This window comes from Crinia signifera, chromosome 11, assembly GCF_055691185.1.
Source record: "Crinia signifera chromosome 11, ASM5569118v1, whole genome shotgun sequence".
Lineage (NCBI taxonomy): Eukaryota > Metazoa > Chordata > Amphibia > Anura > Myobatrachidae > Crinia > Crinia signifera.
Genome location: NC_139227.1, coordinates 104,445,487 through 104,462,477, shown reverse-complemented (window position 1 = coordinate 104,462,477; position 16,991 = coordinate 104,445,487). Strand labels below are relative to the sequence as shown.

Here is a 16,991-nt window from a genome sequence, read left to right as displayed (position 1 = left end):
CGTGTAGGGAGCTCATGCCGTAGAGTAGGGAGTGAGGCTGGGAGTGTAGGGAGCTCATGTCGTACAGTAGGGAGTGAGGCTGGGAGTGTAGGGAGCTCATGCCGTACAGTAGGGAGTGAGGCTGGGAGTGTAGGGAGCTCATGCCGTACAGTAGGGAGTGAGGCCGGGAGTGTAGGGAGCACATGTCATACAGTAGGGAGTGAGGCTGGGAGTGTAGGGAGCTCATGCCGTACAGTAGGGAGTGAGGCTGGGAGTGTAGGGAGGTCATGTTGTACAGTAGGGAGTGAGGCTGGGAGTGTAGGGAGGTCATGTTGTACAGTAGGGAGTGAGGCTGGGAGTGTAGGGAGCTCATGTTGTACAGTAGGGAGTGAGGCTGGGAGTGTAGGGAGGTCATGCCGTACAGTAGGGAGTGAGGCTGGGAGTGTAGGGAGGTCATGTTGTACAGTAGGGAGTGAGGCTGGGAGTGTAGGGAGCACATGTCATACAGTAGGGAGTGAGGCTGGGAGTGTAGGGAGCTCATGCCGTACAGTAGGGAGTGAGGCTGGGAGTGTAGGGAGCTCATGCCGTACAGTAGGGAGTGAGGCTGGGAGTGTAGGGAGCACATGTTGTCCAGTAGGGAGTGAGGCTGGGAGTGTAGGGAGCTCATGGTGTACAGTAGGGAGTGAGGCTGGGAGTGTAGGGAGCACATGTCATACAGTAGGGAGTGAGGCTGGGAGTGTAGGGAGCTCATGCCGTACAGTAGGGAGTGAGGCTGGGAATGTAGGGAGCACATGTTGTACAGTTGGGAGTGTAGGAGCACATGTCGTACAGTAGGGAGTGAGGCTGGGAGTGTAGGGAGCTCATGCTGTACAGTAGGGAGTGAGGCTGGGAGTGTAGGGAGCACATGTCGTACAGTTGGGAGTGAGGCTGGGAATGTATGTGTGTGTATACATATATGTGTGTGAGTGCATATGGATTGTTAGAGCAGACTCAGTGACGTGTGTGTGTGTACATATACTGTATGTGTGTGAGTGCATATGGATTGTTAGAGCAGACTCAGTGACGTGTGTGTGTGTGTGTGTGTACATACTGTATACTGTATGTGTGTGTATACATATGTGTGTGTGAGTGCATATGGATTGTTAGAGTAGACCCAGTGACGTGTGTGTACATATACTGTATGTGTGTGAGTGCATATAGATTGTTAGAGCAGACTCCGTGACGTGTGTGTACATATACTGTATGTGTGTGAGTGCATATAGATTGTTAGAGCAGGCTCAGTGACGTGTGTGTGCATATACTGTATGCATGTGAGTGCATATGGATTGTTAGAGCAGACTCAGTGACGTGTGTGTACATATACTGTATGTGTGTGTGAGTGCATATGGATTGTTAGAGTAGACCCAGTGACGTGTGTGTACATATACTGTATGTGTGTGAGTGCATATAGATTGTTAGAGCAGACTCCGTGACGTGTGTGTACATATACTGTATGTGTGTGAGTGCATATAGATTGTTAGAGCAGGCTCAGTGACGTGTGTGTACATATACTGTATGTGTGAGTGCATATGGATTGTTAGAGCAGACTCAGTGACGTGTGTGTACATATACTGTATGTGTGTGAGTGCATATGGATTGTTAGAGCAGACTCAGTGACGTGTGTGTACATATACTGTATGTGTGTGAGTGCATATGGATTGTTAGAGCAGACTCAGTGATGTGTGTGTACATATACTGTATGTGTGTGTGTGAGTGCATATGGATTGTTAGAGCAGACTCAGTGATGTGTGTGTACATATACTGTATGTGTGTGAGTGCATATGGATTGTTAGAGCAGACTCATTGACGTGTGTGTACATATACTGTATGTGTGTGTCAGTGCATATGGATTGTTAGAGCAGACTCAGTGATGTGCGTGTACATATATATGTGTGTGTGTGTGTGTGAGTGCATATGGATTGTTAGAGCAGACTCAGTGACATTTGTGTACATATACTGTATGTGTGTGAGTGCATATGGATTGTTAGAGCAGACTCAGTGATGTGTGTGTGTGTACATATACTGTATGCGTGTGAGTGCATATGGATTGTTAGAGCAGACTCAGTGACGTGTGTGTACATATACTGTATGTGTGTGAGTGCATATGGATTGTTAGAGCAGACTCAGTGACGTGTGTGTACATATACTGTATGTGTGAGTGCATATGGATTGTTAGAGCAGACTAAGTGACGTGTGTGTACATATACTGTATGTGTGTGAGTGCATATGGATTGTTAGAGCAGACTCAGTGACGTGTGTGTACATATACTGTATGTGTGTGAGTGCATATGGATTGTTAGAGCAGACTCAGTGACGTGTGTGTATATATACTGTATGTGTGTGAGTGCATATAGATTGTTAGAGCAGGCTCAGTGACGTGTGTGTACATATACTGTATGTGTGTGAGTGCATATGGATTGTTAGAGCAGACTCAGAGCCTTATTCTAGTTCACTCCTTCTGACAAAATCCTTCTTAGATGGACAAAACCATGTGCACTGCAGGGGGGGCAGATGTAACATGTGCAGAGAGAATTAGATTTGGGTGAGTTATTTTGTTTCTGTGCAGGGTAAATACTGGATGCTTTATTTTTACACTGCAAAATAGATCTCACTTTGAAGTAAAACCCCACCCAAATCTAATTCTCCCTGCACATGTTACATCTGCCCCACCTGCAGTGCACATGGTTTTGTCCATCTAAGAAGGATTTTGTCAGAAAGAGTGAACTAGAATAAGGCCCTCAGTGACGTGTGTGTACATATACTGTATGTGTGTGAGTGCATATAGATTGTTAGAGCAGACTCAGTGACGTGTGTGTACATATTACTGTATGTGTGTGAGTGCATATGGATTGTTAGAGCAGACTTAGTGACGTGTGTGTACATATACTGTATGTGTGTGAGTGCATATGGATTGTTAGAGCAGACTCAGTGATGTGTGTGTGTACATATACTGTATGTGTGTGAGTGCATATGGATTGTTAGAGCAGACTCAGTGATGTGTGTGTACATATACTGTATGTGTGTGAGTGCATATGGATTGTTAGAGCAGACTCAGTGACATGTGTGTACATATACTGTGTGTGTGTGCGAGTGCATATGGATTGTTAGAGCAGACTCAGTGACGTGTGTGTGTGTGTGTACATATACTGTATGTGTGTGAGTGCATATAGATTGTTAGAGCAGACTCAGTGATGTGTGTATACATATACTGTATGTGTGTGAGTGCATATGGATTGTTAGAGCAGACTCAGTGACGTGTGTGTACATATACTGTGTGTGTGTGTGTGTGTGTGTGTGTGAGTGCACATGGATTGTTAGAGCAGACTCAGTGACGTGTGTGTACATATACTGTATGTGTGAATGCATATGGATTGTTAGAGCAGACTCAGTGACGTGTGTGTACATATACTGTATGTGTGTGTGTGCATATGGATTGTTAGAGCAGACTCTGACGTGTGTGTACATATACTGTATGTTAGGGCTGTTTCACACAGTACGGTTCCTGCCGCACGGTGAAATCCCGTACGGCCAGGGAGCCGTGCCGCACTCAGCAGTTGTGAATGGACACTATTGTGTCCATTCACACGGGACGGCCACGGCCCGGCCGCACGGCTGCAGCCGGATCCCCCCACTGGAAGGGACGGCTGCCGGGCTGTGGCCATCCCTGCCATTATAAAATTCTGAGTGCGGCGCGGCTCCCTGACCGTACGGGATTTCACCGTGCGGCAGGAACCGTACTGTGTGAAACAGCCCTCAGTGCATATGGATTGTTAGAGCAGACTCTGACGTGTGTGTACATATACTGTATGTGTGAGTGCATATGGATTGTTAGAGCAGACTCAGTGACGTGTGAGTGCATATGGATTGTTAGAGCAGACTCAGTGACCTGTGTGTACATAAACTGTATGCGTGTGAGTGCATATTGATTGTTAGAGCAGACTCAGTGACGTGTGTGTACATATACTGTATGCGTGTGAGTGCATATGGATTGTTAGAGCAGACTCAGTGACCTGTGTGTACATATACTGTATGTGTGAGTGCATATGGATTGTTAGTGCAGACTCTGACGTGTGTGTACATATACTGTATGTGTGAGTGCATATGGATTGTTAGAGCAGACTCAGTGACGTGTGTGTGTGTGTACATATACTGTATGTGTGAGTGCATATGGATTGTTAGAGCAGACTCAGTGACGTGTGTGTACATATACTGTATGTGTGTGAGTGCATATGGATTGTTAGAGCAGACTCAGTGACATGTGTGTACATATACTGTATGTGTGTGAGTGCATATGGATTGTTAGAGCAGACTCAGTGACGTGTGTGTACATATACTGTATGTGTGAGTGCATATGGATTGTTAGAGCAGACTCAGTGACGTGTGTGTACATATACTGTATGCGTGTGAGTGCATATGGATTGTTGGAGCAGACTCAGTGACGTGTGTGTACATATACTGTATGTGTGTGAGTGCATATGGATTGTTAGAGCAGACTCAGTGACGTGTGTGTACATATACTGTATGTGTGTGAGTGCATATGGATTGTTAGAGCAGACTCAGTGACATGTGTGTACATATACTGTATGTGTGTGAGTGCATATGGATTGTTAGAGCAGACTCAGTGACATGTGTGTACATATACTGTATGTGTGTGAGTGCATATGGATTGTTAGAGCAGACTCAGTGACATGTGTGTACATATACTGTATGTGTGTGAGTACATATGGATTGTTAGAGCAGGCTCAGTGACGTGTGTGTACATATACTGTATGCGTGTGAGTGCATATGGATTGTTAGAGCAGACTCAGTGACGTGTGTGTACATATACTGTATGAGTGTGAGTGCATATGGATTCTTAGAGCAGACTCAGTGATGTGTGTGTACATATACTGTATGTGTGTGTGAGTGCATATGGTTTGTTAGAGCAGACTCAGTGACGTGTGTGTACATATACTGTATGCGTGTGTATACGTATGTGTGTGTGAGTGCATATGGATTGTTAGAGCAGACTCAGTGATGTGTGTATACATATACTGTATGTGTGTGAGTGCATATGGTTTGTTAGAGCAGACTCCGTGTTGTGTGTGTACATATACTGTATGTGTGTGAGTGCATATGGATTGTTAGAGCAGACTCCGTGTTGTGTGTGTACATATACTGTATGTGTGTGAGTGCATATGTTTTGTTAGAGCAGACTCAGTGACGTGTGTGTACATATACTGTATGAGTGTGAGTGCATATGGATTCTTAGAGCAGACTCAGTGATGTGTGTGTACATATACTGTATGTGTGTGTGAGTGCATATGGATTGTTAGAGCAGGCTCAGTGACGTGTGTACATATACTGTATGTGTGTGAGTGCATATGGATTCTTAGAGCAGACTCAGTGATGTGTGTGTACATATACTGTATGTGTGTGTGAGTGCATATGGATTGTTAGAGCAGACTCAGTGACGTGTGTGTACATATACTGTATGTATGTGTGTGAGTGCATATGGATTGTTAGAGCAGACTAAGTGACGTGTATTTATTATTTATCACCAGTTTCTTATATAGCGCAGCATATTCCGTTGCGCTTTACAAAAGGAGAGAGTGATACAACAAACTGGGTATTTACAGACAGTCAAAGGTATGAGGGCCCTGCTTGCAAGCTTACAATCTTTAGGGGTTAGTGTAGTACTGAGCGGTCCTGGAATAAGAGCTTCTCCCATCCTGAGCGCAGTTACATAACCCGCTGCAGAGCTGCCAGGCTGCTCCCATTGTGCAATGTTGCTAGGACACAGTAAGTGTATGATTATATAAGGGGATTACTGGGGCTGAGGGGCCTCATCCATGCACAGGCACTGGGGATAGTGTATGAACAGTAATGCACGCCTCATACCCCTTTTCCACTAGCAACCTGGGTCAGACCCGGGAATTTGTCGCCAGGTCAATGCCGGGTTGGACCTGGGTTTTAGACACAAAATGCACATGAAAATGCCCAGAAACTCCAATCAGCTCTGTTTTTCAAATATACCGTGTTGGGAGCGTTTCCACTGCCCCCGAATGGGAGCGTCCTGGGTCCAACCCTGGTAATTACCTGGGTTGGATTGCTGGGGAATCCAAACCGGGTTATTTGACATGGGATCATTTCCACTAGCAGAAAACCGCGGTTGATGTTCGTCTCTGCTGACATCACCGGGTTATTTCTGCTAGCGGAAAAGGCTATTAGTGACACTGGCTATGGAGAGGGATCCCTGCGCTGTTCCTGCATTGCGCTTAGGGATGCCAATCCCGGGGCATTTTTTCAATCCCGGGATTCGGGATTGAAAAATGCTCAATCCCGGGATTCCCGGGATCCCGGGATTGGCATCCCTAGTGCAGACAGACGCCTGAAATATGGCTATTTAATGGGAAATGCATCCATTATACCACCTACACGCATAGCGCTATTATTAGCTGCCTAAAACGCCCTGACCGCCCACTATTTACTTACATTTTGCAGAGTGGGCGGCCGGGCTGGTGCAGGGTGCTGCCGGGAGCAGGGTTGGGAGAGCTGTTGGGTTGGAGGCGGGGTGCTGGCCAGGAGCCAGGGCGGATGGGCGGGCTGTGCCCTGCGCAGCGTGACCTCGTCACGCTGTGCAGTGCTACGTTTCCGGGTATCGGAGAAGCCGGGCAGTGTCTGAGCGAGTGCTCAGACGCTGCCCGGAATTAGACGGGGCATGCGCCGTCTAATCCCGAAATCCCGGGATTGGAAACTCCAATCCCGGGATTGAAATCCCAGCGTTTTGGGGGCCAAATCCCGGGATCCCGCCGATCCCGGGATTGGCCACCCTAATTGCGCTGTTACTAGCGCAATCCACAATGGCTGTGCGCGGATCATTATACTGCCCCTCACCCACCAGTCAGCCATTCATTGTCACATACACCGGTATAAGATGTGAGTTGTCACTCAATGACAGCTGCTAGTTACTTCTGGCCTGCGGGACAGAGCCTGGTGGAATAAAAGTCCTTCAGGATAGCAGGACAGGGCCCAGTTCCCAAATGGCCCACTACATCTGTGGTTGGGATTCAATGTCTCATCTTACTGTATGTATTGGGGCAATGATATTAACAGCTTTGAGCCTATAGATCTGCATGTAATTTAATTACGACAGCGTTACACGGTGTTCATCTGCCTGGTCCGTAGCCAAGACAGAAATCAGCAGCGCACGTCCGTGCCACTTCTCACTAATGTGCGTCTGCGGTTGGATAATTGCACCTAATCCTCTCGTACACCATGTAGGAAGGACACTGGTTCCATGTTGTGAGTCAGGGTCGCTGGAAGGGTTATCTGCAGATGCTCTGTGTGTGTGTGTGTGACTATAATGACATCAGCCTGTGTTACCCGCCGGATACTGTCCCCGTCACACATACCCGCGGCATGTTGTAGTGCGGCTCAGGAAAGCAGACAGGTTTGCATATTTACTTGGCAGGGGATCAGCAGATAATGGAACGGGAGAGATGTTCTTGTACAGAATAATTTCCTGAAAATACTTTCAATTAAATGAGAATGTCTCCTGCTCTGTGAGGGAGCAGACGCAGGATGGGAAATACAGAGGAAATGGCATGGAGCGTTTGTAGATTACGGCAGGACACCTGCGTGATGGGCACTTAGCTTCCCTTAATGATGGCAGTCCCTGCCAGGGGCCGATTAAGGGGTCAGGACACCCCTAGGCACATTATTGGCTGCGGGTGTGGTATCTTCTCTCAGCGCTAACAGGCCCCAGTCTCACCCCACAGGCGAACCGGGTCAGGTAGACGAGCCAGTTTGTCTTGTATCCGGTCAGGTTGTCCGTCATCCAGCTGCAGTGACCACTATGGCCTGGTCCTGGGAGTAGCTGGCTTCCGGTAGCCCAACTGTTATTATTATTATAATTTAATTTATAAGGCGCCACAAGTGTTTCGCAGCGCCGTACAAAGGAACAATACAGAGAGACAAAACTGTTGGCCTGGAACCACTTGTTTTACCTCATGATTCCCCGGTGTGTCACCAGTTTCCACAAAAACGTGGACAATAGAGCCACGAAGGGAAAACAATAACATTGTGTCATAGAAGGAAGGCCGGTGTGCACCCATGTGTAATTCTCGTACAGTACGGTCAGTAAGGCCCTTTGGGATAGGCGCAGCGAGGCCGCCATTTTGCAGTCTCAATTTCTATTGAAATATATGCATGTCATGTAGAGCCTCTGAGTTCACTTGGACCCAGTCTCTCATGGATTAGTCTGGTCTCATGAATAACAGTTGGTGATGCTTCTGGCTTCTACCACAACAATGTGCCGCACAATGGCTGACACTGGGCCTGATTCAGGTTCGGATATTGGTGCTATTATCACGTTATGGGAAAACTGCGCGAGCACCGGATATGCACTGCACATGTGCAGTAGGTATCCTGCATCCTCACACACAGTGAGACGGACATTCTGCAGTCAACTAAGGGCTGGGAAAGGGACAGCGACGGGCTGTTTCTGAAACGGAGGCACATCGCTGACATTTTGTGGGAGTGCAGAGGCCAGAGTCTCAGTGGCCACAGTGACGGAGCTGTGGTGGCCGGCCTGTGTAACCTGAGGGTAGTCCCATAGAACAATCCCCGATGCAGGAGTGGATCACGCGGGCACGCAGGAGGCATCTGCCTGTACCAGACCCCTCGTGCTGCATTACTATGTCTGTGCCTCGCTGCTGCTTCCGAGGAAACCACAGCTGTGCTTAATCCAACTGCACCTGAATCAAGCCCCCTGTCCCCATAGACAATGCATTATACATTGTACTGTCCATGTGTCCTCACCTGTAGGAATATTAACCACTTGTAATGCTGTTTTTCTGTAGTGTCAGATCTCCAAGAAGAAGGCATCAATGCAATCAATCTACCACTTAATCCGATTCCTTTTGAATTGGACCCGGAGGACACCATGCTCGGTAAGTAATAGTCAGCGTGGCGCAGGTTAGATAGGCCAACCCTGGCCGCCAGACGCTGTGGCACACTAGTAACTACTGTGCACCAATCCTTAAGCGGATGAGCACTGCTGAAGGGTCGGGCAGGTGTGTGGCTTCACAGTGTGACCTCTAACATCACGCCGCATGTTTGCCGGGCATCATCTGATTCAAGCGCTGTTGGTGCTCAGTGCTGCCCAGGATAAATAAGTCAAAAGCAAGTGCGCAAATTGATCCTGAAGTCCCTATTATCCCCCATATTGGACCTAAATCCTGCTTAGCTGACTATAGTCCTTAGACACCATGCTGGGTACGGTATAGTCCTGCCAGCGCAGTGCGGACCCAGGGGATACCATGCTGTGTACGGTATAGTCATGCCAGCGCAGTGCGGACCCAGGGGACACCATGCTGGGTACGGTATAGTCCTGCCAGCGCAGTGCGGACCCAGGGGATACCATGCTGTGTACGGTATAGTCATGCCAGCGCAGTGCGGACCCAGGGTACACCATGGTGGGTACGGTATAGTTGCGCCAGCGCATCGCGGACCCAGGGGACACCATGCTGGGGTACAGTACAGTATAGTCGAGTCAGTGCAGCGTGGACCCTGGGGACACCATGCTGGGTACGGTATAGTTGCGCCAGCGCAGTGCGGACCCAGAGGACACCATGCTGGGTATGGTATAGTCGTGCCAGCAAAGCGCAGACCCAGGGGACACCATGGTGGGTACGGTATAGTTGCGCCAGCGCATCGCGGACCCAGGGGACACCATGCTGGGTACAGTACAGTATAGTCGAGTCCGTGCAGCGTGGACCCTGGGGACACCATGCTGAGTATGCTATAGTTGCGCCAGCGCAGTGCGGACCCAGGGGACACCATGCTGGGTACGGTATAGTCACGCCAGAGCAGTGCAGACCCAGGGGACACCATCCTGGGTATGGTATAGTCACGCCATGCAGTGCGGACCCAGGGGACACCATCCTGGGTATGGTATAGTCACGCCATTGCAGTGCGGACCCAGGGGACACCATGCTGGGTACGGTATAGTTGCGCCAGCACAGCGCGGACCCAGGGGACACCATGCTGGATACAATATAGTCGCGCCAGCGCAGTGCAGACCCAGGGGATACCATGCTGGGTATGGTATAGTTGTGCCAGTGCAGTGCGGACCCAGGGGGCACCATGCTGGGTAAGGTATAGTCGCGCCAGTGCAGTGCGGACCCAGGGGACACCATGCTGTGTAAGTTATAGCCATGTCAGTGCAGTTTGGACCCAGGGGACACCATGCTGTGTAAATTATAGCCATGTCAGTGCAGCCCGGACCCAGGGGACACCATACTGCGTAAGTTATAACCATGTCAGTGCAGTGCAGACCCAGGGGACACCATGCTGTGTAAATTATAGCCATGTCAGTGCAGCGCGGACCCAGGGGACACCATGCTGTGTAAATTATACCCATGTCAGTGCAGCCCGGACCCAGGGGACACCATGCTGTGTAAGTTATAGCCACGGCAGTGCAGTGCGGACCCAGGGGACACCATGCTGCGTAAGTTATAGCCACGTCAGTGCAGCGCCGACCCAGGGGACACCATGCTGCGTAAGTTATAGCCACGTCAGTGCAGCGCGGACCCGGGGGACACCATGCTGTGTAAGTTATAGCCACGGCAGTGCAGCGCGGACCCGGGGGACACCATGCTGCGTAAGTTATAGCCACGGCGGTTCAGTGCGGACCCAGGGGACACCATGCTGCGTAAGTTATAACCATGTCAGTGCAGTGCAGACCCAGGGGACACCATGCTGTGTAAATTATAGCCATGTCAGTGCAGCCCGGACCCAGGGGACACCATGCTGTGTAAGTTATAGCCACGGCAGTGCAGTGCGGACCCAGGGGACACCATGCTGCGTAAGTTATAGCCACGTCAGTGCAGCGCCGACCCAGGGGACACCATGCTGCGTAAGTTATAGCCACGTCAGTGCAGCGCGGACCCGGGGGACACCATGCTGTGTAAGTTATAGCCACGGCAGTGCAGCGCGGACCCGGGGGACACCATGCTGCGTAAGTTATAGCCACGGCGGTTCAGTGCGGACCCAGGGGACACCATGCTGTGTAAGTTATAGCCACGTCAGTGCAGCGCGGACCAAGGGGACACCATGCTGCGTAAGTTATAGCCACGTCAGTGCAGTACAGACCCAGGGGACACCATGCTGTGTAAGTTATAGCCACGTCAGTGCAGCGCGGACCCAGGGGACACCATGCTGTGTAAGTTATAGCCACGTCAGTGCAGTGCGGACCAAGGGGACACCATGCTGCGTAAGTTATAGCCACGTCAGTGCAGCGCGGACCAAGGGGACACCATGCTGCGTAAGTTATAGCCACGTCAGTGCAGCGCGGACCAAGGGGACACCATGCTGCGTAAGTTATAGCCACGTCACTGCAGCGCGGACCCAGGGGACACCATGCTGTGTAAGTTATAGCCACGTCAGTGCAGCGCGGACCAAGGGGACACCATGCTGCGTAAGTTATAGCCACGGCAGTGCAGCACGGACCCGGGGGACACCATGCTGCGTAAGTTATAGCCACGTCAGTGCAGCGCGGACCAAGGGGACACCATGCTGCGTAAGTTATAGCCACGTCAGTGCAGCGCGGACCCAGGGGACACCATGCTGCGTAAGTTATAGCCACGTCACTGCAGCGCGGACCCAGGGGACACCATGCTGTGTAAGTTATAGCCACGTCAGTGCAGCGCGGACCAAGGGGACACCATGCTGCGTAAGTTATAGCCACGTCAGTGCAGTGCAGACCCAGGGGACACCATGCTGTGTAAATTATAGCCACGTCAGTGCAGCGCGGACCCAGGGGACACCATGCTGTGTAAGTTATAGCCACGTCAGTGCAGCGCGGACCAAGGGGACACCATGCTGCGTAAGTTATAGCCACGTCAGTGCAGCGCGGACCCAGGGGACACCATGCTGTGTAAATTATAGCCACGGCAGTGCAGCGCGGACCCAGGGGACACCATGCTGTGTAAGTTATAGCCACGTCAGTGCAGCGCGGACCAAGGGGACACCATGCTGCGTAAGTTATAACCACGTCAGTGCAGCGCGGACCCAGGGGACACCATACTGCGTAAGTTATAGCCACGTCAGTGCAGCGCGGACCCAGGGGACACCATGCTGCGTAAGTTATAGCCACGTCAGTGCAGCGCTATCTGGTGTATCACATATCGCTTTTGTTTTCCAGAGGAGAATGAAGTGAGGACCATGATTGATCCCTTTTCCAGGAGCGACCCAAGATTACAGGAGCTCATGAAGGTAACCCACCCTACAGGATGTTACTTGTTCTGTATTATTCAAGAAGAACAGGAGCAGTGGCTCCTTTGTTTGAAAAAATGACAGTTAGGAGCTGGCTGGTACTTTATCTTGCTCCGATGCTTAGTGCATAGACCATGTGATTACGACATGCTTAGGGGGAAGTGTAACTTACCTGCAAGATAGCGAGATTCCGGTCTGTTCCCTCTATTCTTAAGGTGGCCATACAATAGTGCGATTTGGCCCCATTATACACGATTCCACCGAATCGGGCCAATCGCATGTGTTCTTGTGCGCATCAGGTTGGAGCCTCTAGATCACAAGAGTTTGAGTTTGAAAAAACTCAGGAGCCCGAGGTGTGCTCCCTACCACCAGTGCTGTGCCTAAACACGTGCAAAGGGGGCCGTGCGATCGAAGTGGGTCCGTCTCCCAAAGGAGACAGGGCCCCGTTTTTCCCCTAACCCCTCTCAACCATAAGGCCGAAGAGGGGAAAATAGGGAACGGTGGGTCCTCTTCGCCGAAGCTTAGAGAGACCCTCATTCCTCAACCCCCGGAAGGGTTTGTTTTTTGTAGTTTTGTCACGTTTTTTTGGGTAGTGTGGTCGACCCTTTCGGGCCTTCCATTGCCCCAAGGGTCCGAAGCTCTCGCCTTTTGGCGAGAGCTTCGTGCCCCCCGAGGACGACCCCGAGCCGCAAGGCGGAGGGAAGTCTACCGAGGGTCTCTCCAAACCTTCGGGTGCGGAGGACCCACCGTCCAGAGCTGCACGTGGATGCAGTAGTCGATCAACTATGGCACTAGTGGCGGGCTGCATGACCCGTGGGGTTCCGAAACACCCCCTTTTTAGGTCATTGAGGCCGTCAATGCCCCCAAACGGCATCAGACTGTCAATTACTGACAGTAATCGCAGAATCCTGTAATTCATGCAATGGTCAAACGTCTGCTATATACATTACTACTTGGTATTAAGGCCTGTAATTCCTATAGAATGCAGGGAATTACTAGCGGGTAGAACATAAACCTGTCTCCGCATATATCCACCACCCAGGGCTGCTCAGAATAACCCTCTATAAAGGAGACCGTTTATTGTACGCACTAACCTCTCTGTGTAGTGTCCGGCTGCCTGGATGCGGGGTGTCCTGTATGTGATACCGCTAATGCTGTCACTTTGTATATGCCCAGGTTCTGATCGACTGGATAAATGACGTGCTAGTGGGAGAGAGGATCATAGTGAAGGACCTTGCGGAGGATCTGTACGACGGGCAGGTTCTGCAGAAACTCTTTGGTAAGATGCAGATTGGGTGGGGAATGCACGTAGCTCCGGGACAGCTTAGAGAGAGGGCCGGGGGGGGGGGGGGATACTGCGCAGCACTTTGATGCAGATTCATCTCACTGCTTGCGTTACACGATGATGTCACGTCCTCGCTGCAAAATCTACTGTTACAGGAAATCTTTTCATGTTCATCTATCTGTTTTATCATGTATGTCTGCAATGTGTGTCAATACTTATACATTACACACTGTGCGTCTGTATCAGTACTGGCACATTCTATACTTGCGTATACATTGTGCGTCGGGGTCTGTATGTACACTGTTGGCATCAGTACAGGTACTTTATGCAATGCGGCAGTACAGGCACATTATACACTGCTGTGTCAGCGTCTGTACATTATGTATGGGGCATAAGCATCAGTAGAGCTACATTATACGTTGTGTAGACGTCCATACGGGCACATTATACATTGCTTCGACATCTGTACAGTCTACATTGTGTCGGCATCAGTAGAGGCGCATTTGACGCGTCAGTATCAGTACAGGCACATTCTACATTGTGTGTTGGCGTAAGTAACAACATTATGTGTTGGGTCCGCATCCATAAAGACACATTATACGCATGTCGCACATCAGCAGAGAGTTGGTTGTTGTCGGTGCGTTATACGGTATTGTAGCCTTCTCTGTATATAATGCGTCTCTGTGTTAATATAACACATGACGATATACTATGGAACAGCAACCTTTGTGTGACCTACACTATAAATATGTCCCCGGAGAATCATGCTTCATGTTTCATCTCTGATTTTCTCCGTATAAACATAATCTCCTTTCATGCTTGTGTTAGATCTTAGTGACCTTGTCTGCGGTTAATATGAAGCTCATTGATTTCCAATGCAGTATCTCCAACAGTGATGGAGGTAGAATATGCATCTCTGCTTGGAACCCTGTATATTCCGCTCGTCCCCTTCCATCTCTGTGTCATCGAGCAGTACGCTACGCACTGGCACTGCAGTGTCCCTTATTGCTGGTGCCTAGTTCCACTCTGTATATGAACCCCCCATCCCCCTGCATATCAGTACCCTGCAGGGTGTCCTTTGTGTGTGTCACTGACCTGAGTGGGACTGGGCATGAAAGACAGGGCTTGGCCTGTGATCAGATCCCATAGGCTCTGTCTGTCAAACACTGCTACTCCCATCTGTGAGGGTGCTACAGTTAGCAGGTCTCAGTGTTAATCATGCGTGCCCAGGCGGAGACTGACTCTCTTGTTACTGACTGCAGAGAAGCTGGAAGGGGAGAAGCTGAACGTCGCTGAAGTCACACAGTCAGAAATTGCCCAGAAACAAAAACTACAGACAGTGCTCGAAAAGATCAACGAGACCCTGAAGCTGGCGCCTCGGAACATTAAGTGGAACGTGGACTGTGAGTTCCCCCCACACTAATAACTGGCAGCAAAAAACCATTGTAGCTAATTATCCAGCTTCTGCAAGTCACCGGGATTTGCTTGTAATCTCCTGCTCAAGCTTTAGAAACACACTGAAGCTGCCCGTTTGTGTACTTGGCAGTGAATAACTGACCCTCTTTGCCAACATCTGTCACCATGGGGACAATCCGTGCTGCTACAGATGCAGAGGAAGATAAGTTATTCACTACTTACCTGATAAACCGCTGAAGGGCAATCCACATGTACACCCCGAACTTCAAAGAGGGCCACCCAACTAATACTAGGGGATACTGTGCCTAAAGATCCAGGTTTTTGGTTGTTAAACATTATCCAGATAGATACATACACTTACAAACACTCACTACTTAGACATTTTAATAACGCGGCCAAAGCCATCATCCCTACCTTATGCAAGTCCTCCATACCTCCCTCGATGAAACAGTGGCTAAAGAAAATTGACTACTTTTTGGATATGGAAGATCTGCTCTCCTTCTCCTCAGGTCAGTCCATTATCCCACTGGAAGACTATCGACTATGGCACAATTTTAAACTTACACCCACTTATAGGTCATATATGTCCACATAACCTTTACCCCTCACATCCTTTCCTTTCCTTTCTCTCTTTCCTCTCTTTTCTTTCCTTTTGTAGTTTATCTATTGATTTAATTGTAATGTAGACATATTACTGATTTCATCTTGTGGATTGAATGTTATGATCAATGATGTTGTCTACTGCTTCAATAAAAACAGTTTACGCAAAGAGGGCCACCCATTATCTTCTAGATTAAAAAAAAACAACCTGAACGCGTTCACATCAGTCATTCCAATATGCCCCCCACGAGCCTCCATACCCCTTGACACGGGCACCTCCCCCGTGTGTACCTGCTCTGCTGAGCCCCGCAGAGGAAGGAGCAGGCAGTACAGAGAGCATTTCAGTCTCACTTCCTCTGGATGTGCTGTGTAACCCGCTGCCTTGTGACATAGAAACCGCCTGCTATATACTGTACACATATTCTCTGCATTATAACATAGGCTACAGCAACAGTGTTTTTCTGAGCGCTAAACAGGAGATTTCAAGCAGAACGCCAGATCAGAATTTGTACTAGTACCCGGTATACTGTAATTGTTGATGTTTATGATATATATCTATTATCTTCCTGTTTTTTCTGAATCTTCCCTTTGTTTTTTAATGTTAAAAATGAAAAACTCCTTTTAAAATAGAATTAAAAAATATAGTCCCAGTATCTAGGACCGTAGTATCAGCAATTCTGGCTTTTTCTGCAATATACTTTGTCAGGTTTGAGCCTCCGACCAAACAGAATGGAAACAGCTATAAGTAAGAGATGCTTCATTGTAATACACGTTTAACGACACATTGGGGTTCTACTGAATTTGAGATGTTGCTATGGGCAACCAATCAGATACAATTTATAATCTTCTAGAAGGTGCTAAATTAATAAAAAGTACATGTACCCCATTAAGTTAAAGCATCATTAAAAAGTGAGCATTGAACCTGGTATATCCTGCCCAGTCCCCACCATAGGGGGCAGCGAGGGATGCGTGTGCATTTCTGTGGGGACCATGTCCTGCTGCCGCTCGGACGTTCTGCTGGCATACGGGTATGGATCATACGGTCGACACTAATAAGGTTGATAATCAATTGGTCAAAAGGTCAACAAGAAATAGGTCGACATGAGTTTTTCTCGTTTTAATTTTTTATGTCTACATAGGTGGGCACGGACACCATAGAAGTGTACCGCGTCCTCTCGCCATACTTTGGGCACAGTACGAGAGAACTCCTTTTCTAAAAATAAAAAAGTTAAAAATTCATGTCAACCTTTTTCACTTCTACATATTGACCGTTTTTACATTCAACAAATTCCGCTTTTCACCGGAGATAAAGATCCGGGCATCATTTGTAGTCCTTGTTCTGTAGTAATATAAGAAGTTTATAATAATAAGTACATTGGTGGAATTGCTTAGAGCCAGTAGCCAGTTGTATACT

At 48.9% G+C, this 16,991-nt stretch overlaps 1 protein-coding gene across 4 annotated transcripts in view; it reads left to right on the top strand.

Annotated features, from left to right (window-relative positions):
* Positions 1-16,991, top strand: part of PARVA (parvin alpha) — a 63,371-nt gene that overhangs the window by 25,750 nt on the left and 20,630 nt on the right. For all 4 annotated transcript variants that reach the window (XR_014465413.1, XR_014465414.1, XM_083164097.1 and 1 more), the window contains exons 2-5: positions 8,862-8,951; positions 12,206-12,276; positions 13,453-13,555; positions 14,824-14,964. Coding sequence is in view for 2 of the 4 variants with exons in the window: in XM_083164097.1 (XP_083020223.1) it covers positions 8,862-8,951; positions 12,206-12,276; positions 13,453-13,555; positions 14,824-14,964 (405 nt within the window). In the remaining 2 variants the exon portion in view is untranslated. The remainder of the gene's footprint in view (positions 1-8,861; positions 8,952-12,205; positions 12,277-13,452; positions 13,556-14,823; positions 14,965-16,991) is intronic.